Below are 23,619 nucleotides of genomic sequence, written 5' to 3' on the forward strand. Positions count from 1 at the left end.
CTATTCAATTTCATTTAGGGAGTGGCCAATTCGATTATAATTCAACCTCCTATTATACACTGAAACGGGAAAGAAAAAGTGTAGGATGCTTTTCCTGACTGTTTTTACTTAGAATCAAAACAAATATTTGCCTTCTGAGGAGTAGTTTTAAAATATATTGGTATCATTGAAATCTCTTCCCATTTCTGAAAACATTTAAACTGCACAGCCTTGAGCAACAGATTCTCATCATTACACACAACAGTTGATGGATGACGCGCCGCTCTATAATTTTGTCTTTGTCCTCTGAGATCAAATGATTCTGCAAGGCTCATGCTATGATGTGAAAATTCAGGAAGATCATAACCATTTCCACTCGTTTCCTTTCTCATTTTGACCTCTGCAGGAGGTCAGCATTAAGCTGCATGTGGCATCTTGGCCACATTATATTCATTGACCGAAGTGTCTGTGTGGGTTTTGTAATACGTGCATCACAGTTAATTTATTCTGATTATTAGCAAAGCTATAAGACCTCTGTTACTGCAAAGCCAAGCAGGGAGCTCGACTGTTGAGCTGTGTCATTATCATCTAATGTCTGATGTCCTAAACACACAGGACATTTTTTTATGTCTGACTGTATAGGAGAACAAAAAGGATGTTCAAGCTGGTTTGCTGGTCTTAGCTGGTATAAGATGGTCTCTGAGCCTAGTCCTACTGGTGCTCAGCTAGTTTAGCCAGACCTCCCAGACTGACAAGCTAAAAAGTGACCAACACCTTTATAAAACCAGTCAACAGACCAGTCCAACCAACCTCAGGTTCAGGTCAGGCTCAGATATCAACTAGATCAGCTTAAATCAGCTAAGACAACTAATTTAATGTAGTTAATGTAGTCTAGAAACAGATTTATCTTGGCTTCAGGAAACTCAGAATTGTGTTCTCAAGTTGGACTGCTTTAATTAGACATTTCTCTGAAAAAAACAATGGCCAGGTTGATTTTGTAATTTTGTACCGTGACACACTGGTCACCATCTTTTTTCAATGTATGGAAATTAAGTGCACTTATTGTATTGAAGGTGCACTTGTAGTGTACTTCAAGCTTTAAAATGTATATGGACTATACAGTAGTCTCTGTACTATAGTCTCACAGAGCCAAATCTACATAGTCTATAGTCTCAAATACACTTTATAATCAAGCTATCATAACAATGTAATTTTAAATACCTCATCTGTCAACATGATGGTGGTGAATTGCAGAGCTGACGTAAACATATCCACATTGCTATTATCAGATGCTTTCTTAACTGCTGTTTTCTCACTGCTGTCATTTTTGTTGTGTTTATTTTGTTAATGAGAGGAAAGCAGCACATATGTGACACTGGGCCACAAAATCAGTCATAAGGGTCAATTTATATGTCATCTGAAAGCTAAATAAATAAGTTTTCCATTGATGTAGCCTATGGTTTGTTAGAATAGGATTTTTTTTTTTTTTTTTTTTTGGCAGAGATACAACTATTTGAAATTCTGGAATCTGAGGGTGCAAACAAAAATCTAAATACTGATCCATCGTCGACCCATCATGCAATGTGAACACAGCAGCAACTGAATGCTACCCCAGATAGTCGTGTAGTGTGAAAACAATGATGATCTGATGATTTTGAAAATCAGCTGAACGCAAGCAACGTACACTCTTTTGTGTCATCCGCGGTGCACAGATGCGCTGTTTTCATTCAAATCAAAGCGTAAATACACGTAGAAAACATATCCTTGTGTCGCAGCTGACACAGAATAGTGTACGCAGTTTGCGTTCAGCGGATATTCTCCAAAATGGCGCTATGGTGATGCAGAGAGACACAGAGGAGACAAATTGTTGAATAAAGTCATTATTTTTGTTTTCTTCGTGTACAAAAAGTATTCCTGTCGTTTCATAAAATTCAGATAAAAACCACTGATGGCAGATGGACTATTCTGACGATGTCTTTCATACCTTTCTGGACCTTGACAGTGGAATTTACTTGGCAGTCAATGGGACAGTTACAAGCCTCCCGGTTTTAATCCAAAATATCCTAAATTGTGTTCCGAAGATGAACGAAGCTTTTATGGGTTACGAAATACATGTAAGTAATTAATTAAAAAAAAAACATTCATTTTGGGGTGGATATCCCTTTAAGTTGCTGGCTGCAGTTCACTCAACGGCCACCGTTGTCACTAATAACAAAGCTTTATGAATTCTACATATGCCCTCTTTAAAAGTTTGCTAAAGTATGCTTCTTTTTAGTCTTGACATTTGACTAAGGAACTTTACAATGTGTTTCACTCACGTAGAGAAGGCATTGTTCTGCTTCTCACAACGGATCCCTTTGCAGTTGTTGGGCTCTTCGGACGCCTTCGTCTCATAATAGAAGTAGAGCTGGTTGAGGCCGTTGGCGAAAGCCAGCAGCACCAGACAGTAGATGAAAAGGAACTTGAGGATGTCCAGCAGCATGCGGCCGAGAGAGATCTGCAGTGGGCCCAAGTGAGAGTTGGCAGTGAACAGAGAGATGAGACGCAGAGAGCTGAAGATGTTGGCGATGGCGAATAGAGCCTCGGCGATGAGCGTAGGGTGCCACATCTCCCACTCCACACGAGGACGAGAGCTGTTGTACTGATGGAGAGAGAAGATATGAGAGATAAATGTAGACAGTTCTAGTTTCTTCTACAAGCTGAAATTATTTACTGTAATAGTTTCTGTAATACTGTAGCTCGCATTAAAATGCTGGTATAAACCTTAAAGTAGGCCACCATTTTAAGAGATATAGTAGCCAGGTAGAGAGAGTTCATTGCAAAATCCATCAGGTTCCACCAGTCATGGACGTACTCTGTGAAACCGCCATCCCACATCTCTTTAATCTCCACCCAGATGAAGCCTGCAAGGGCCAAAATTAAAAACATTACAAAAATGGCAAAAAAAAACAGTAACAGTACAGTAAAAACAGCGCAGTTCCTCCACTTTCACTACATATTACCCTTTAGGGAAAATTGAACAAAAAAGATTTTAGTTACTAAAATTTTGTACTAGTTATTCTTTTGCATAATTTCTTTCTCTTTTTTTTTCTGTATTTTCCCCTCAATTCTGCCAGTGTTTAAGAATACACATTTGCCTTTGGATTCATTTTTTGTTTGTTTAATTTAATTTAATTTAATTTACATTTTTTATTTAATTTATTAATTTAATCTATTTTTTTGTTCTTTTTTATTTTTCACTAAGATCAAAAGGCAAAATAAATAAATAATTAATAGTTCAGCCAGTATAAGAATAAACATTTGCCCTTTGGATTTAGTTTTTATTTGTTTAATTTAATTTAGTTTAATTGAATTGAACTTCCATTTTTATTTTATTTTATTTATTTTATTTTTTGTTTATTTTTATTTTATTTAATTTTTTTTATCAAAAGACAAAATAATAATAATAATAATAATAATTATAATAATAATAATAATAATAATAATAATACTGGAAAAAACATGTACTTAAAAACTAAACTGTCTCACCCTGCCCCTCAGGGCCTCTGTAACATGTCCCTAAAATAAATTAATTGAAATAAACAAAACAGAAAACAAACAAATGCTGTTAGACTAACATATATACATTTTCATTGCTCCACTGCCTAGTGCTCATATTCACAGAAATAAAGTAAACTCTGTTCTCGCTGATTGCACCTGTCTTCCAGGGTACAGATAATTTGTGTCAAGCCTCCACTTGTGTCTTCTTCTGGGCTTGTGTGTGCTTTGAGAGAAAACTCAAGCCATTATGATTGAACCCTGGTGTAATCAATCCTGAACTGGGACTCGAGATCTGATTTTCTCTGCTTTTGTCTTGAGGTCAATAAATTATGATATCAATAATTCATGAGTATTCATTTACTTCATGAGAGGGATAAAACCATAGCTGTATCTATTTCCTGTGCAGGTCACCAGTTTTACTGCTTGAGAAAAGAGCCAGCTAAGTAAATGTTACAGATCAGCGTTTCTTCATTATTTGAGCTACAGTGGGGAAAATATTTATTTGACCCCCTGATGATTTCGTAAGTTTGCCCATTTACAAAGAAATGAAGGGTCTGTAATTTTTATGGTAGGTTTATTTTAACGGATAAAGACAGAATATAAACCAAAAAATCCAGAAAAAGAGCATTATATAAAAGGTTAGAAATTGAGTATTTGACCCACAGATTGGTTATGTGCCCATGTGGAACACAGATTAGTGCTGCCACTTTAAGAAGTTAGTCCTAATGTCAGCTTGTTAGGTATATAAGACACCTGTCCACACAATCTGTATCTTCCATTCCAACCTCTCCCACCACCATGGGCAAGACCAAAGAGCTGTCAAAGGATGTCAGAGACAAGATTGTAGATCTGCACAAGGCTTGAATGGGCTACAAGGCCATCAGCAAGAAGCTTGGTGAGAAGGAGACAAATGTTGGTGCGATTATTCGCAAATGGAATTAAAACAACAATCAATCGGCCTTGGTCTGGAGCTATGGGGTAAGGATGTTCATGAGAACGGTGAGGGATCATTGGTAACACACTATGCTGCAATGAACTGAAATCCTGCAGCGCCCGCAAGGTCCCCCTGCTCAAGAAGGCACATGTACAGGCTCATTTAAAGTTTGCCAAAGAACATCTAAACGATTCAGAGAAGGCTTGGGAGAAAGTGCTGTGGTCAGATGAGACCAAAATTGAGCTCTTTGGCATTAACTCGACTCGCCATGTTTGGAGGGAGAGAAATGCTTACTATGACCCCAAGAACACCATCCCTACAGTCAATCACGGAGGTGGAAACATTATGCTTTGGGGCTGTTTTTCTGCTAAGGGTACAGGACGACATCACTAACAAATGGCCGGGGCCATGTACTGTAAAACCTTGGACGAGAACCTCCTTCCCTCAGCCAGAACACTGAAGATGTGTCATGGATGGGTCTTCTAGCATGACAATGACCCAAAACATACTGCCAAGATAACAAAGGAGTGACTCAAGAAGAAGCACATTAAGGTCATGGAGTGGCCTAACCAGTCTCCAGACCTCAATCCTATAGAAAATCTGTGCAGGGAGCTGAAACTTCAAGCTGCCAAACGGCAGCCAAGAAACTTTTAAGGATTTAGAGAGGATCTGTAAAGTGCAGTGGATCAAAATTCCTCCTGAGATGTGTGCAAACCATAGACTGTATAAAAACATAGACGTAGTGTACCAGACGTCATCCGTAGGTTCCTGTAGAGTGTTTTTGAAGCTCAAAGTGGGCAGAGTGGGCCGTCGCTATCTTGGCAGCGTGTCACTGGGTGTCACTCCCAGATAATCGAAAATGGGCAAAAAGGTGGGAACTGATTGCTGAAACCACGCCCACCTAGCTCGAAGGCGGTTACAGCAGCGGCAATCCACCTGTCACTCAAGTGGCCACGACCTTAATTATGCAGAATTTTAAGGCTTAATATAATTTAAATGGATGAGTTATAAAAAATTCAACCCCCTCACAGTTGTCATGAAGGGCAAAATTAGCTATATAGACCAAAACAACTTTTTGTACCAAGCTGTGAACACTGTAAAAAGTTGGGCATTTTAACATGGGGTGTCTATGGGACTGACTCCCTTTTGGAGCCAGCTTCTAGAGGCCAGTTGATGAATTGCAGTTTTAGTCATTTCCGTGTTGGTTTCACGAGAGAGATCAGATGGTTGCAGCTTGGTGCAAACCCGGTGACCAACTATAAAAAACATCTTACCTCTGTGCATGCCAACAAGGGTTTCTACACCAAGTACTAAGTCATGTTTTGCTTGGGGATCAAATACTTATTTCACTCATGGAAATGCAAATAAATTTCTAACCTTTATATAATGTGTTTTTTCTGCATTTTTTTGGTTGGTATTCTGTCTCTATATGTTAAAATAAACCAACCATAAAAATTACAGACCCTATATTTCTTTGTAAGTGGGCAAACTTACAAAATCAGCAGGGGATCAAATAAATATTTTCCCCGACTGTAAATGGATATTTGGACTAGATTTTCACACTTTAGATTCCAACTTTTTCCTAATCATTTCCTACATAGGGATTTAAATCATTCTGCATTAAAGTCTTCTAAGCAATGAAAAAAGACTTTGAAAAGACGTTTAAAAATGTATATATGTGCAAAAGAAGTATAATTATAATACTACTTGTAAGTAGTATTAATAAGTACAGCATAAATAAAAAGTATATTATATATCCTTTAATATACTATAAAAATACTTTAGCTTAAACTGAATGAATGTTATCTATTGCACTCAAATGTCCCAAAGAAGTCTTACCTAGAACCCAGGGTAAGATCATCCACTCCACGATGGTGGGTGGAGGTCCCTGTACATGCAGATCAGTTTGCACAATGTGCTGTGAGGCCAGAAGGAGGAGGAAGAGGAAGGTCAGGTAGGAGGCAGTGTGGCAGATGAACTTGATGAAAGGTTTCTTGATGAAGGTTCCCAGGGTGCTCTTTGGAGCCAGAAGGTATATGAGGGAGAAGACAGGGAAGAGCAGGCCAATAATGAAGCAAGTGACAAGCTTCACTGCCCAGTGACGTCGTCTCCATCCTGGGAACCCATCATACCACAGCGTTGCCAGGAGCTGCTGGCAGTTGGGCTGAGCTACAAACTGTGAGAATATAATAATAGGTGAATGATCTAATAAGCCAGTGAAATTCATGGCAAATACAGATAAAGACAGTATTCAGTATCTAGCATAATATTTTAACTGCCTGACATTTAAGCATTAAATTCTCTGACAAGAAAAATACTTTCACTTATGGTTCTTTTGAAATTCTGTGGTGCTAATTATTATCATTTTATAATTATTATTATTATTATATTTATTTTCATGCAGTATCAATACTTTTAGTAAATATTTAGGTCAGGTAAATTTTAGAACTTATATCATAAATTATGGAACATTGGTTTAGTAAGTTTTTAACTTATCCATGTTTTTATTTATTTAACATATTTTGTTTTTGCATGGATGAGAACTTTAATATTCTGTAATATTCTAATGCTTTCTTGAACATTCCAGAACATTGTGGGACTAATCATAAAGGACAAAACATCCAACACATATTTATAAAGATTTGAACGACTCATTTTTTTTTCACAACTGTTAATACTGAGCTGTTGTTAGCAGAGTATTATGCATGTGTCATGTCATTTTTTTATGTATTTGTAAAAACAGATTAGTTTTTATAAATTGTTGTCAATATATTGTCTATTTACTTTTTGTGAGCACTGCCATACACACAAAAAATGTGATTTTCGTATTTAGAATGTCAGACTTTAAAAAGAAACATTAAATATAAAGGTGAAACAAAACTTTTATGAGAATTTGTTTCATGTGGCCTGTTCTCCATACGTCGCTAACTCAGTTAGCTGGATTTGATTGTTGATGATTTGACATGATCTTGGAAAGTTTGGTTCTTCGAAGCTCATCCTGGAGTTGTTGTCATAGCAACAGGTCCGTAAACTTTAACCTGCTCTGGAGCAGGCTTATTTCATGTAAACGGAATTAAATTGCATCTGTTTAAGCAGAATTGATACCTAAAATCTGTCCGCTACCACCGCTACTTTTTTACAAGAGTATCCTACTGATCCAGGGACAATAATTTAAAATAATAATAATTAAAAATATAATAATTTAAAGATAATATAATAACAGTCTTTAACGCAGCCAGTTTTACTCACTGAAATATTTATTTGTCATAAAATAATTATTCATAATTGTATTAGTCTTACATGCAGTCTTAAGCTGCATTGCTGATCGTGGTTTCGAGTATCGATACATAACCCCTTTTAAACCAACCCATGAACGCGCAATTATCTCAGATAATACTAATCCATACTAATCATCAACAATAGGTGCGTTCGCAGAACCGAATTAGCCAGATCCTGATTAGCGCGATGATGTCATCTTGGATGTGACATTTCTTCTCGGATGTAATAAGCGACGTACGAAGAACGACCCCCTGGTGTTACAGATGTTAAGATTATACAGATGTTTTATGCATACTCTTGGTAACTTCGTATATGATTGATAATAATATGAACGTATGTGAAAATTGAATAAAGGGGAATCTCACAAAAACTACTAAGAAACGTGTAAAATAAATGAAAATGAATAATATAATTCTTTGTATCATGCTATTAAATCTCTCATATATTATACAAATGTAATGCAAAAAAAAAAAAAAAAAAAAAAAAAAATTAAATAGTTAGTAAATTTGTGAGTGTTTATGTTCCTCCATTGTAAGTTGCTGTTTGTTTTTGTTTTTTGTTTGGTTTTGATTTGATTCGAGTTGATTTGTTTTTGTTTTTGGGTTTGTTTTGTTTTGTTTTGTTTTGGAAGTTTACGCTCCTCCACTGAATGACACTTTGCTCATTCTTTGTGACATGTACTCATATATTAACTTAATGTTTTTTGTTTATGTTGTTGTTGTTGTTGTTGTTGTTGTTAACTACTATCTCTCAATCATGCTAAAAAAAAGCAGCCAAGTGCACATGACAAAAAAATGACAAATACTGTATTATACAACAGCATAAATTAGGAAAAAAGTGAGTGAACACCAGGTTTGACATTCATGCCATTACGTAATACAGTATGTTTCCCACAGGCATTTGAGGTGAAATCAGTTATTAAATCAAACTGTCAGACTTTGAGTAAGAAGTCATTTAGTTTTACTTTTATCACTGGAAAACATTTATCTAAAAATTACATTACACTTATTGCAAGATCTATTGCCTTGCAGTAACCTAGAATGAATTGGTTAGCCCAGTGTTGATTGAATAGCCCAGTGTTGATGATTCACAAATCAACCCTTGTGATGTTGAAACATGCAAACTTTCATCTACCAGTCCATTCTGCCTCACCACCCCAACCCTTCATGTTCTCACAAAACGAGGTTTATATTTTAGCACTGCAAAAAAAAAAAAAAAAAAAAAAAAAAAAAAAAAATTGGTTCCCTTTTTACACAATGCAGGTGTAAAATTATGTGCCTGTCCATAATAATTGTATAAATAATGTTTCTCAAATCATATTTTTCTCTTGCTGCCTGACCTACATTGCTCTGCAATGTTATTATGTTTTATGAAAGGAGTCATTTCTGCTGTGGACTCCTATTAAACAGATGAATGATTCAAAATGCAGTGGCAACTTGAACTGTCCCCTCTCATGAAAACATTTTGCAATGATTCCATCAGCATTAGAAAACAACAGTTCTTATGAAAGCCCTTCATTTCAAGATAACATTTATAGGGAAATAAGAAAGATTCTGAGTTACTTTAAGAAAAAAAATAAAGGTCCTAGCTTAGTCATTTAATTTTTCATATTTTAATTTCTATTTTAATATTTTACCAATTTATCAGCAAGAGAGTTGATGAAAAAGGAGTTCCTCAAAATCAATAAAATGATTGGATGAGGGGGCTTTACATGATTCACTGCATTTGATGCGCAGCCAAAATATGATACACTTAAGGCAACATCATGTAGTGAAACTTAATTTGATGCCTGAGGACGAGACAAAAGTTTAGCGGTAGACATGCCTAACTGACATTAAGGTTGATCAAAACACTGCATTTTAATTTAGATTTATCTCATAAGCTGCTTATAAAATGCCACAAGCACATGCTTGCACTAAGACTAAACCAATCCCTGTTTTTGATAATAATAGTAAAAGTTCTGAAGCTTAAGCTTTACTTACACATCAGTGCACTGGAGACTATCATAATCTGAATAAAAATAAATAAAAATAATTTAACAAATACAAATCCACACACTTCACTTTCAAAGATGATTTAAAAAAGAATCTAATATAACGAAATACATGTGAGAAAGATGCTACATTTATATTGATAGTAAAAATGTAGTTAAAGCATCTATCAGCAGGTGTTTCTACCAAAAAACAAAACAAAACACCAAACCCTTGACACCTGGGGTTCAAACCTACAACCTTTTAGTCACCTAACAAGATAATTAACCGAAATACCACACCGCCCCAAATCCAAATTATTAGGGTTGTAAAGGATCCCTTGTTTTCTGGATGTAACAAAATAAAAATAATAAAAAAAAAAACAAAAAAAAAAACAAATCTGCCAATTTATATGCACCGATAATGAAATATGATTTCCGAAACATTAACATTGGTTACAATAATAATAGTAATAATTAGTAGAAATAGTAGTATTGTAGTTGTTGTTTTGGTCAATAATTGTGGATTAATCATGATTTGGTAAAGTGGCACATTTCAGAATGTATAATAAACATTAAATTAGTTACGTGAATTAATGGGGAGATTGTACACCATTGTCTTCTACCTTAGGGACTGCTAGCAAAATGAAACTTTTTCATTGTATGGAAACTTTGGAATTCATAGATTGGAACTTTACCTTTGGAACAATGCTGACTCCGGGTTTTTATGGTCATGGAAAAGTGACTTTTTTGTGCAATGAACAAGCTATAGTAGATTGTCTTTCATTTCTTTCTTGCATCAGACACGTTAGTGGATGTATTTAAAGAATCATATATATTTTTAAATACAGAATAGAATCATCATTGAATCAAACTTTATGATAAATCAAATCATTATGAATTTGCAAGAATCGCCTTTGACCTGAATCGAAAACCTATGAAACGATTCACACTCCTGCAAACTGTGGATAGAAGAGAAATTATACTCAATCTCTTCTTTAAATCTAGGATCCTCACCTCTTTCTGGTGGTACTTGATGGCTAGCTTGAGCTTGGCCAGGTCTCTGCACTCATGGGGGTCCAGCTCCTCGCTGTGGTCATCCCGATGGTTGAGGATGGTCTCCAGCTCACAGGAGCTACGGGCCTGATCCAGCAAGTCTTTAGCAAAACGTTTGCACTGCTGCGACAGCTCCTCGTACTCCTGCCGGAACTCGTTCTCCACCTTACTGAGCTCCTTCAGCTCCCAGCCCAGCCTGAACGCAGTGAGGATGGGATCTTCGCTGGAAAGGGCGATGAGAGAGGGGCTGGCAAGAGTTTTGTAGATGTTTAGACGTGAACGGGAGTGCCGAAGGCTGTCCACTTCGGAGCTCGATACACACTCCACGCAGTCACAGCGGATCTGGTGTGGCCGCGGGATGGTGACTTTTCGTTGAACTAGGAGCTTGATGATCTCGTAGTTGTTAGTGTGGGCAGCCAACATGATTGGCGTGATATCAGGAGTAAATTCCGAAAACTGTGTGTCCATCATGTGAGAAGGAACCTAGAAGAGTGAAATAAAGAGAGCAATAAATAAAAGTAAAAGTACGCTATTAAGGAAGTTGTCAATCTTTACAGTTCATTTTGCCTCCCTTTAAGGGTGCATAAAAATGGATAAAAAGGGCTTCATACTATGGTTGCAGCTCTAACAAAATCAAAATTGTCATCAGTTTTTACTGTACTGTAGTCTTTTTTATGGGCACTTGAACTTGGCATATTTGACAATACACAGAGCCTCCTATGCCATCACCCCATTTCTTATATGATTATTCTCTTTGAGTGCATTAAAGCAAAACTAAGTACTTCATATGAGAAATAAAATCCAAATTTTGAGCTGATTTTACTCCACCAATCTTACATGTAAATATAGACAGACGTGCTGATGAATACATTTCACAAAGTTAAGGAAGAAAGAGTTGTTTTGATGAATAGCCTACTCTTTTTGGACTGGAGTGAATATTTTACATTGCGTGTTCATAGTACATCAAGTTTTTTGATCTCCAAAGATCAAGGAAAAACTGATACCTTTGAGGCATTTTTTTAAGAGCCACTTCAGATATGAAATGAGTCAGCCTGATATCTATACCTTTTGCTTAAAAAAGGCCAGTGATTGAATTCATAGGTGTTTCCTAAAGGCACCTCACATTAACATGGTGCAAAAAAGCTGTGGGAAAATAAAGAATGCAAAGTGATTTCAATCTGTGCTGTTCAGAACTTCCAGCAGGAGAAAAGAAAAAAAAATAAATAGAAAATTACAGCAAGATCTGAAACTCTGCAATAGGACTGGAAATTGACACAGATTTCGCAAATTTGCAGGCTCTTGATTCAATTCATGTGCAATTTTGATTCAGTATTGCTTTGTTTGGATATCAGGTACATGTCAGTCAGCCTATTGAAAACAATCAATATCTGAACTCATGCCAAAAACAATCTCTCAACTAATGCACATAAATTCAAATGCTATTTATTTATAATAATAGATATAATAATCACCACTCAAAAGGTTATATACAAATTTATATTGCACATAAGGAAGTTTTATATAAACATTTTAATTATATAGTTATGTTTCTACTGAAATATAAAATGGTGGCAATAGTTAAACTGTGGTTTGTTGTTACACAGATTTATTCAAATAAATGAGACATTGCTAAGGGGCCTTTTACACAACGTTTTCAGCCAAAAACGGGAAACATTTTATGCATTTGAAAATGGGTTTCAAAGTGCAAGTTTTTTAAAATGGCAGCATTGTCGTTTCCGTGTAAACACCTAATACGGGAATCTTTGAAAACTGTGATGGTTTGGTATGTAGACATGTGCAGTATGTGTTGACTTTAAAGGCAAGTGCTAACAAACATACACAACAATGGCGGAGTACATGGTACTGTTGTTGCTGCTCAAGAGTTTCCTAACGCTTCTTCAGCAAAGTGTGGATTTACTTCACCAATATTACAACCAACAGCAGAGACGCATCATATACATCATATAATCGTCACTTTCCTACAGGTAATGTTTACTAACAAGGTTACAGCACCAACTACTGGCCTGGCATACGTAATACAGCATTTTTGGCCATTTCCGCGGATATGTGTAAACGCAAATTGTTTTGAAAACATTGTTGTGTAAAAGTGAAAAACTTTTTGGTTTTTGACTACATCATTCTCATGTAAACATAGCCTAAGTTAAGTAAAAATATAATGATCCTTCTGGGGTTACTTTTTCTAGTTGACTAATGAGCTTGGATGGCTTAATTTGTAAAATAACAGATGGCCTACCCAACATTGTTTACTTAAACTGTTTCATTTACAATTATGAGACTTGACTTGACACTTTAGCTGCGTTCACACCATATCGTAATTACCATGATTATGAGATACCAGCTTGTAAAAGGCATTCACGTCCTCGTAGAACTCATAATTGCAACTTGGGAACTGGAAGATTTCTTTTAGCAGAGTTTCTGAGTTGGTGTTGTCCAGTGAGATATGAATTAGAAGTTAATTAAATTATTATTATTATAATGTTTGTTTACACTGTAAATCGAACATAATTTTACAATATCATATTTTGTACATACAACTTGTATAGTTGTATAGTAAATTTTACAACTATCCAACTAAGTTGCATGTACAAAATACAATAATATAGTAAAATTATGGTAGATATACAGTGTAAATGAACATACTACTACTACTACTACTACTAATTATAATTTAATTTACTTTAATTCCATTCCATTTACAACACCATAAATTGAATAATAATAAACATACAACTTCATGTCATAATTACTACCTGCCAACTCGTAAATACGAACCTGCCAGGAGGACTTAAATGCACTGTCATGTCAGTACAGCTACATGCAATCAGAAAAGTTGGATTTGACTCTCCCTCTGAAGGAAGTCACGCCATCACACACCTGTTTCTCGCCACTTGGCTTCCTATAGGATAGCAGTAACTCCACTGCTCCCACCACCTCCTTGCGGATGGCATAGAGGAGTGCATCGCCCATGTGTACGCCATGACTCAACAGCAGCTCCATCACCTCCAGGTTCTCATTCTCAATAGCGATGAGGAGTGCGCTGCGGCCCAATGGGTCCAGGCAGTTCACATTGATGTTGTAATAGATCTCGGCCTCCTCAAGGGCCTGTTTAACTCCAGCATAGTCTCCCTTCTCCACCGCCGTCAGGTAGGCTCGTTCCTTGGCAGACAGCTCAACCTCTGCCCTCACGATCTGCAGCGGGATGCGATCGCGGTACGGGGAGTCACGGGCCTTGTTGTAGTACAGCTGCGCCATGGGGTTCATGTGGACTCAATGAATGACACAAGTCCGGACAAAGCTGTGCAGAGATTGAGCAAACAATCAGTTAGTCGTTTCAAAATGACACTACATTTCTTTCATAAGTGGCATGCCAAATCAGAACAAATCCAGATGTAGGAGTGAGGCCAGACACTTTTTACTCCAGTGAATATTTAAATTTAACCTCTAATATTTCTCAGAATTAAGATTTTTTTAAAGCCAGTTTCAGTATAGAAACAAAGATTTGATTTAAAAACAATCGTTAAACATTTCTACCCTAAATGCTCTTAAAAAGATACAGTACCTATTTTAACTACATGGAAATAAAGAAAAGTAAAAAAAATGACACATTTACTGTATAAAACATGTGACAACTTGCTCTGCCCTGATATTTTTATTAATGCTGGGCAACGGATAACCGCAATTAATCGCATCCAAAATAAACGTTTTTGTGTACATAATATATGTGTGTGTATTTTGTATATTAATGTATATATAAATACACACACATGCATGTATATATATTTAAGAAAAATATGTTATGTTTATATATTCAATATGTTTATATATAATATTATATAAATTATATGAATATAAATATATACATGTAAATAGATGTAAATATTTTCAAAATATATACTGTATGTGTATGTCTTTATATATACATAATGAATATACACAGTACACACACATATATTTAATAAACAAAAACTTTTATTTTGGATGTGATTAATGGCGATTAAAAATACATGCATAAAAATACATGCATTTTAATGATGATCCTTGACTTAAAGTGATAGTTTACCCCAAAATTAAAATTTCTTCATTATTTAATCACCCCCATGTCATTCCAAAAGACACAAAATATATTTTAATCAACGTTTTTAACCAAACAGATATGGTAACCATTTACTTTTTATGGACCAAAATGAGCATATTTCTCAAAATATCTTCATGTTCCACAGAAGGAAGAAATAACGTGATAAACTATGGTAAGGATTTGTGTGTCAGATTTTTGTGATTTATCCCTACATGTACAGTGAGGTTTTAAAATAAAAAAACACAAACACATGCTTAAAAGATGATTGGCAATGTCCATGAAGTATACTTGGGATATTTTATATACTTGTACTACATCCAGATGACCCACAATGGCTACACCTCATTTTCCAGGAGAGTCAGATAGCCAAGGGTGTCAAACTGTGATATGAAGAGATTTTTTTCCTCAGTTTGTCCACGCTTGATTGAACCCAGATTTCCAAGGAGAGCTATTCACTGAAACTTTTTGAAATCATCAATCTGAAGAGAACCCTCTAAACATCTGGGGTCGACATATTTAGTTAGAACCTAAGGTTACAGGGCATTCTGTAAATTTGTAGGCTTTTTATCTGTTTAGAATTATTTACATTTTAGTCATTTTACCGAATATATTTTAGTCCTTTTAGGGGCTCAAAATTTTTCTTTAGATGTGTTTTTTGTTTCAACTTGGAATGGTGTCTTAATAGACTGACTACACGATGCGTGCCGTTTAGTGCATATTTACATCAACAGATTTTAAAAACATACTTATTTAAAAACTTAAACATAGTTAATCATTACTTTTTATGACTAACTCAGTATTGTCATTTGTTACATTTAAAAGTATCATTTCCCAACAATGCTCAGCATGACACATTTGGTGGAGAAAAAAATCAGTATTCAAGCTGTTGTTTAGAAGCATATCATATGCAAATGGGACTTCTAATTTTTCTATGTGAAACATGAGAAAGAATCCATGTAGAGCTTCAGCCATGAAATCATGCAGTAATGAGGGTGATGGAAAGTCTAGAACCGGGACTGACGTCACATTATTTGTCTATTGGGAATCATGTAGTTTAGAAAGAACAGAGGGCCAATGACAGATCCCTGGGGGATGCCCTGGGTAATAGTAGCAGCAGACAAACTGCCGCCTGTCATTGTGATAATTAGGAACTGAACCACATCAATGAAGGTGAGATGGGAATATAATTTGTTGATGTATTATTGATATAAGCATAAATTTCACTGTTTGTTTTTTTAATCAACAGGGTCAGTTCTAATTGGTCTATCCTTTGTTCTAAGGTAAGTGTTAGAGCTGTAATGTCCATTTTAGTTTGAAAATCAATATTTAAGCCTTTTGAATAATAGGTTATGTTAAGAATACTTTTTTGAATATATAAGATTGCATTCTTTTGAATATTTATATTCTTGTCCTCCACAGGTGTTCCACATCTCCCATTTTTATCAGGTGACTCTCTCTTCCATTTTCTTTCATGCATTACCAGTATATTTGGTGTGACATGAAAAGTAAACATCTCTAAACATGATCACACACTATAACCAGTCCATAACACCCCATGATTTCTAAACATGGCAGATAACAGATGCGTAAAATTATGTGAGTAACTGCCAAGATATATGGCTTGTGTTGCTTTGCTTCACCCTGTCTAGAGATGCAAGATTTAGTAAGCAATCCCTATTAACAAATAACTGATGCAATTGTGAAATAATGTTAATCATCTAAAATTAAATGTTAATGTAAAAAAAATCTCTCAAATGACACGATTTAACATGAATTAAACTACACTTACGTAACATTAAATAATGGAAAATCTTTAATTTAATGAGAAATTAAATTTAAAATAATGAAGTTAAATGTAACCTCAAGAATTAAATGTAAATGTGGTTAAAATTGAATGTACAATAATGTAAACCTCTTAAATGAAACATAAAATAATGTAAAACTTCACAAGTGAAATGTAAATTAGTGTGAAATCTCTCAAATTAAATATAAAATTGTAACCTTCACAAACTGCATGAAAAATAATTAAAAATCATGCAAATTAAAAAAATGTATATTGTAAAGAGCATTTTAAATTTTAAAGAGTTGTGATGGCCAATCCATAAGAAATAGGAATTGTTGGTCAATCATGGGATACACAAAATTCCACTTTTAAGCTCAGACCTTTTTTCTCACTCAAACAAATATTAGCACTCTGAGTTTGTTGTAGCAATTTAACCATCCTGGCATGGGGATTTGTGGACCTTGCCAAAAGCAAGACAGCTGCCCAGTTTTACTTTGGTCCAGTCAATTTGAATATCATAAAATTTTATTTGATGCACTTTATACTCATGTCTGAACATTTCATTATTTCATTATGGTAGAACAGAGGCCGTGTGTTTTCCTGTTTGCTATTGTACTTCACACCTCACTGCTTCATAAAAGCTAAACAAGGCTTCCACAGGGAATCAACCCATGTTTTATTCAGCATGTTTGCAGACCTGGATGGACACCTTAGTTCATTAAAGTGGTTTGGCAGTGAAGACCCAATACTATTACTAACATATACATTAAACAATTCCAGATGGAAACAGAACAAAAACTCTCTCTGTGCGTTCACACACAGCCCGTAAAGGTCCCGTAATGACACGTGACATCAGGATGTGACATGTAATGTATGAGACGAAAACGATAGGCACGTTAACTTTCACTTAAGCTGGCGAACGATCTCAGCTTCAGCGCTGATAGTGAGGAGCTAACTGATCTCTGCTTCATTACAGTTTGAGCATTTTTTCGTCGTGAACATTGATCTGCCTTCAAAACACCTGGTAAAAGAGTTGCACGATAACGTGCGTCATCAGTACGACACACCCTTTATGGCATTGGTTCTTTTTTTTGTTCACACAGAGCTCATTCCGGGACTGAACCCGGCAATGTTACTAGGTCCCCAACCTGAGATCGATCCCAAAATCAATCCCGGGACGTGTTTGTGTTTACACATAAGGCGATCTGGCAATTTTCCTGGCACCAATGTGCAGTGTGAAAGGGGCTCACGTGAGAGAGTTGATGAGTCTTTGAAAAAATTGTAAACAAGATTATGAAAATTAGATCTGAGATTGTTAATTGTAATTTGGATCCTTCTGTTCCTACTTTGTGCTCTGCTACGTTTACCCATTTTGAGCTGGTATCTTTGGTGACTCTGACTGAGACTGTAGGTCAGAAGAAACCCACCAACTGTCCTCTGGATAGTATTCCATCATAGCTGTTCGAAAAGGTCTTTAATATTATTGGCCTGAGCATTCTGTCTATTATTAATGGTAGCCTTTAATAATGATGCCGTTGTCACTGAAACATGCTGTGGTCCAACCACTTCTTAAAAAGCCAAATTTGGATCGTTTTGTTCTGTCCAATTTTAGACCGATTTCAAAACTTCAGTTTTTATCTAAGGTTTTAGAAAAAAAAGGTTCTTTATTTAACTACAGAGTTTTTTGGATCATAATTCTGTGTTAGAGACTTTTCCGTCTGCGTTGTTAAAAGTACTTAATGATATTTTATTATTAAGTGATTCTGGTCATTCTGTGGTTCTTAGATCTCACTGCAGCTTTCAATATGATTGATCATGGGATCCTTGTTTCACGTCTTGAGAAAGTGACAGGTATTCAGGGTACCGCTCTGGTGGTTTAGATCATTCTTATCGAATAGAAGTTTCTCTGTCAATTCAGGTCAGGCATTTTCATCTTCTGCCTTGTTGATGTGTGGTGTCCCGCAAGGATCCATTCTTGCCCCTATTTTCTTTTCTTTATACATTTTACCTTTAGGGACAACTTTTCGAAAGTATGGGATTTATTATCATTTTTATGCAGAGGATACACAAATTTATTTGCCTTTGAGGAAAAATCATGAAAATGCTCTGGACTCCCTTGTGAATTGTTTGAAGGAGATTAATGCCTGGATGCGAGCGAACATCTCAAATTTTAATGAGAGTAAGACAGAACTTGTTTGGTTTGGAGGTCCTAATCCACCTGAACTGTCAAATTTAGGTGAATTGACTCCTTTTTGTTAACCTGTGGTCGAAAATCTAGGGGTATTATTTGATAATACCCTCAAATTCGATAAACAGATTCAAATTCAGTCGTAAAATCTGTTTTTTTTTTCATTTACGATTAGTGGCGAAGGTTAAACCATTTTTTTTTTTTTATTGGATTACTATTCAGTTTAACCATATTGTTTTTATTTCACTTGATCAAATTAAAAAATTGGTTAAACCCTTTTTTTTTATTTGATTTCAATTCAGTTTAACCATATTGTTTTTATTTCACTTGATATCACAATGAAGGACATTCTGGAAAGTTAAGGTTTATTGTCATCTGTTAAATGCTCCACAATCTAAAGTGAGTTTAATTGAACTAAATGTTCACTTACTGTCACCAGTAAGTTTAGTTTAAGTAACAATGATTTTGTGAACAGAGCACTAACAATGTGTGTGTTTATAGAGGGATTAAGAGATGGATGTTGTTGCTGCCTGTTTCAAGAACAGGAATTACTCATTTGAAGCAAACAGCAAAAGAAGAAATCTCTGGTGGGCCGTACAGACCTCTGCCTCCAGCTATAAACGGAAGCTGAGCTGTTTTTAAAAGAAGAACTAGTATAACACTTAGATTCTGATATTCGATGGAATGGCAGAACTTGACAGAGAAGAGAGACTTAGAGAAGCAACTTGCAAGCTCAAAGAAACATCCCAGAGCGACTGGATTCATTGATTGCATTCCATGAGCATCTGCTGGCATTTAGTGTGAACACACATATTTAAGTTCACACTGATCTCCCACCGCAGCTGTGTGTTTTCGTCTCGCTTTCGTCTCGCTTCTTACTAGTTTAATGCAGTGGAGCAGTGATTTGGAGATTATAAATGTTAAGGTTTCTGGTTTCTATAGCACTAAAGTTTCCTCCACTGGCCTGAATCATATACTCCTGACAAGAGATCGAAGAATGAGTACACACAGATAAGCTTGCTTTTTTTCATATCATTTTTGTTCAGATGTAGTGGGAACACAAGATGCTTTTTCAAATATCGATTTCAAAATACCAAGCTATGACAGGAATCATCAGAAATTATTACTTTAACTTATTTAATCAAGCTGGCTCTACAAGAGCAATCTTATTTACAAGGGGAAAAGTTGTTAAAAAATGTCCATACTTGAGCATGTGAAAGCTTTTAGTGCGACAGGATTCAAAGCTTTTTGCACCTGATTTCGGTCACGGGGTGCAGGAGAGCATGCAAGTGAAGAGGCTATATAATAAAGTCCTTTATATAAACAGTACATTGGGCCCTATTTGTATAGACTTAGAGAATATAACCATTTAAATGATGTAAAAATCTTGTCCCTTTAGGAGCACTTACAGTATAGCTAATTGTAAAACTTATATAATTTAATAGTTTGTCGTATAGATGTGGCATAGTTTGGGATGGGTAAGAGAGAGTGACTGACATATAGTTTAAGGAAAAAGTAGCTTGGTTTTACTCTTTTCATGCGGTTTGATTGTCACATAAGTTGGATCACATTTACACATGAATCATGATCAGTCATCTATGTATAGCCCTTTTGTAATGTGGTGCAAAATAACTGTATAAATAATCTAATTATGTGCATTGTGCACAAGTAGTACTCCAACTAAAGTTTATTAATGATCATTTTTATATTAGTAAGTCTCAAGCGATATGTCAGTAGATATGTTAATAGATTTCAACTATGCTTAGTACAGTATGAAATAAATGTATTTTAAATATATTACTTTTTTTATACTAGGGCATTAGTAGCTGTTTTTAGTAGTTATAAAGCACTTATTAATGCTTTATTCTGCATGACCATATTTTAGATCCTTTAATCCTTCCTCGTATCTAAACTTAACAACTACCTTACTAACGATTAATATGCAACAAATAAGTGAGTTCATTGAGGCAAAAGTCATAGTTAATAGTTAATACTGAGAATTGGAGAAAGGTGTGATCATGGAAGGTGTATTGCTGAAAGCTTCTGGCATGTTATTGAATTGACCTAGTGTAGATATGAAAAAAAAAAAAAAATTAACACTAAGACAGTTTTTGCTACATGACAATCAGAAGTTAGATGATCTACTTTTATATAACTCTATGAGAACACAGTTAGTGAACCATGACAGAGATCTGAACATCATGTACTGGATAAAATGGGTGGCAAGTTTTTTCCAGCACCTTTTGGATACAGAGCGAGGGCTGCATGAGTTAGATTCAATCGAATCACAACCTTTAAATAAGGGCTGCACAGTTAATAGTTTCCAAACCATGGCTATTTCAGCAGTGAAGTGAAACTGATTGGAAAGGAGAACTGTCCAAGAGATTCACACGCAGCAGGTTTTTCAAAATTCTGCTCACAGTGTTCCGTTAGAAGCTGGGACAAGCTAAGAAATGGAAAGGACAACTGGCGAACTTGGCAATGTGAGGTCCTTTGGGTATCTTTACCAGTCGCGACTGTGATATGCAAAGAATGACAGGACTCTATTTTTGGAAGAGTTTCTATTTCTGCAACATCACAGAGAGTTGAGTCCAAGAACATACAGTGGGTCCAATGACAATGAAAATCTAAGGTACTGAATATGTGCAGTCTATAAAGTTTTAATCAGGTTCACTGACTTTAATAACCGAAATGAAAGCGCCAATGGATAATTTACCTCAGATCGTTAAAATAAATTAAACTAAACAAGAAAATTAAGCACGTGTATAGTGCATTCAATGACAAAAACTTTCACAGAGATTTTTAATAATGTTTAAATTCATTTACATTTGATTATGTAGTTTTCGAATTCGTGAGTGTGAGTCAACGTTTGCAGAGAGAGAAGCTCTTCTGATTGGCTGTGATTGGTGATAAAGTTTGTCGCATCTTGTAGCGGGAAGACAAATTACATGGCAGAATTGTATTACATTGTGATTGGATAGGACACAGTGTAAGGGTACCCTGGATGACCAGATAGGCATGATTTTGAAAATTTTGAAATTCTAATTTTAATATGTAAAGCCATTCGTTGGCTGGTTCTGTTGTACGTTCAAAAGAAAAAAATTTGATTGGGCTAGTTTTGAGCTAGTTTTTGAATAGCAGCTGGGTTGGTTTTGTCTCATAGACTTGGCAACACTGCGAGTGGACCTTCCTTTTCAAGTGGTCAAATCACTCGCATATGCTTTTGTCTACAGACATAAAAATCATGCTGATCTGAGCACTTGAAACAAAAGAACCACTAAATGCATCAATGGTGTGTACTTCGAAAGGTCTGGTGTGCTCAACAGAGTAGACCGTGGAAAATGAAGTATACCTGCGCTGGGCCTTTACTTGTCAGGAGTTGTTGGGCTTGCAAGGAAAAGAAAGGAAGCCACAGTCAGACAGCATCAGGGCAGTCGGGATTAGGTAAACGCGTCAGCTGGCCATAACAGTGAAAGTGTTTTTGAGACTGGAGCCCACACACAGTGCAGACATTCAGTTTGAAACGCTAATTAGGCATGGGCAGCTGTTTACTAGAGCGTGAGGAAACCAGTTAGCAATTCTACAGCATAGAAATCTTTTTCACCTCTCTCTCTCTCTTTCTCTATGTACTGATCGCTGTAAACTCTACAGAGCAGACCTGCGTCACAATCCCTTCGCTGCTGTTTTTCACAGAGCATCAGTGACAGCAGACAAGGGGGCTTGTCTATGTAAAACCTGAACACTTCTTTGTTAAAGTGACCCCATATACAGTTCTCACCAAAGAACAGGGTCATTAGCCAGACTGGTTTCGGAGGTCCTGACATCAGGATGTAGTGAGGTTATGTCAGATGGCTGTTCTGTGATAATGTGCAACAGGATCAGTTTTGGGCTTACGTATTCCTAAGCTGACACTAATATGATCCCAGGAGGCATTACAGTACCATTATTTGTCATCAGTACCATTATCATCACAGTGCTACAAAATTACAGAGCTTTTTTTCACTAATGTGACTACAGTGAACACAAAGACAAGAGGAATGTATTCAGAATGGCATACAACCATATTATTCATGCTGTTTTGTGGCATGCAGTATGTACAGTATACTGTGTCTAGTGTGCAACTATTCTGTATAAATGTGATTGAACAAATGTGGAGTATACAGTCAGAGCACACTGTATGAAATACTGTTTCCCTTAATGTGCTCAAATCAAACTTTCATTTTCAGTGTGATAATATTGATCGTGCTTGAATTAACATAAATTAATGTCAACTGAACTTCACTGTCATTTCATAACAACATGGGAAAGTTTATAGTTGTGATTTCACATTTTAAACACATTGTATACAGTACATACTGTGCTGCATTCAGTGCACTAATATTCCATTCTGAACATGGCAACAAATAATATTTGTTCAGAGATGTCCTTTGAATTCATAGTCAAGTCAAGGTTTAGGGTAAACCGAGTCTCCCTCATATAGTGGGTAAACTGGGACACCATTTCCAGTTTTGTTAAGAACAATTTGCTTTATAATTTGAATGCACACTGTTAAGCAACATGCATGCACCGTTTACACTAATGAGCCAATTATCAAGCACACATTTAGTGATAAATGAGCATTTGACTCGCACCTTGTTGCTGTGTTACAGTTTCACATTTGTGAGATATTCATGGAAACCTTTCATATGGAGAACAGCTCATTTCAGTACTATTGACTCTTGCTGAGGAGTCAAATGAAACAAGCAGACAAACATAGTCTGTGTTCAGAAATGAACTGTAAAGATGCTGACCCACA

At 35.9% G+C, this 23,619-nt stretch overlaps 1 protein-coding gene across 1 annotated transcript in view; it reads right to left on the reverse strand.

The window, feature by feature from the left end:
- Window positions 1-23,619, reverse strand: part of LOC109084581 (short transient receptor potential channel 5-like) — a 43,040-nt gene that overhangs the window by 17,233 nt on the left and 2,188 nt on the right. Inside the window, exons 2-6 of the mRNA XM_042748100.1 lie at window positions 13,653-14,073; window positions 10,719-11,240; window positions 6,293-6,629; window positions 2,743-2,882; window positions 2,298-2,620 (exon numbers count right to left, since the gene is read on the reverse strand). Coding sequence (XP_042604034.1) covers window positions 2,298-2,620; window positions 2,743-2,882; window positions 6,293-6,629; window positions 10,719-11,240; window positions 13,653-14,039 — 1,709 coding nt within the window. The 5' untranslated portion in view covers window positions 14,040-14,073. The remainder of the gene's footprint in view (window positions 1-2,297; window positions 2,621-2,742; window positions 2,883-6,292; window positions 6,630-10,718; window positions 11,241-13,652; window positions 14,074-23,619) is intronic.

The sequence above is a fragment of the Cyprinus carpio genome, chromosome B21, assembly GCF_018340385.1.
Source record: "Cyprinus carpio isolate SPL01 chromosome B21, ASM1834038v1, whole genome shotgun sequence".
In the NCBI taxonomy this organism is placed as follows: domain Eukaryota; kingdom Metazoa; phylum Chordata; class Actinopteri; order Cypriniformes; family Cyprinidae; genus Cyprinus; species Cyprinus carpio.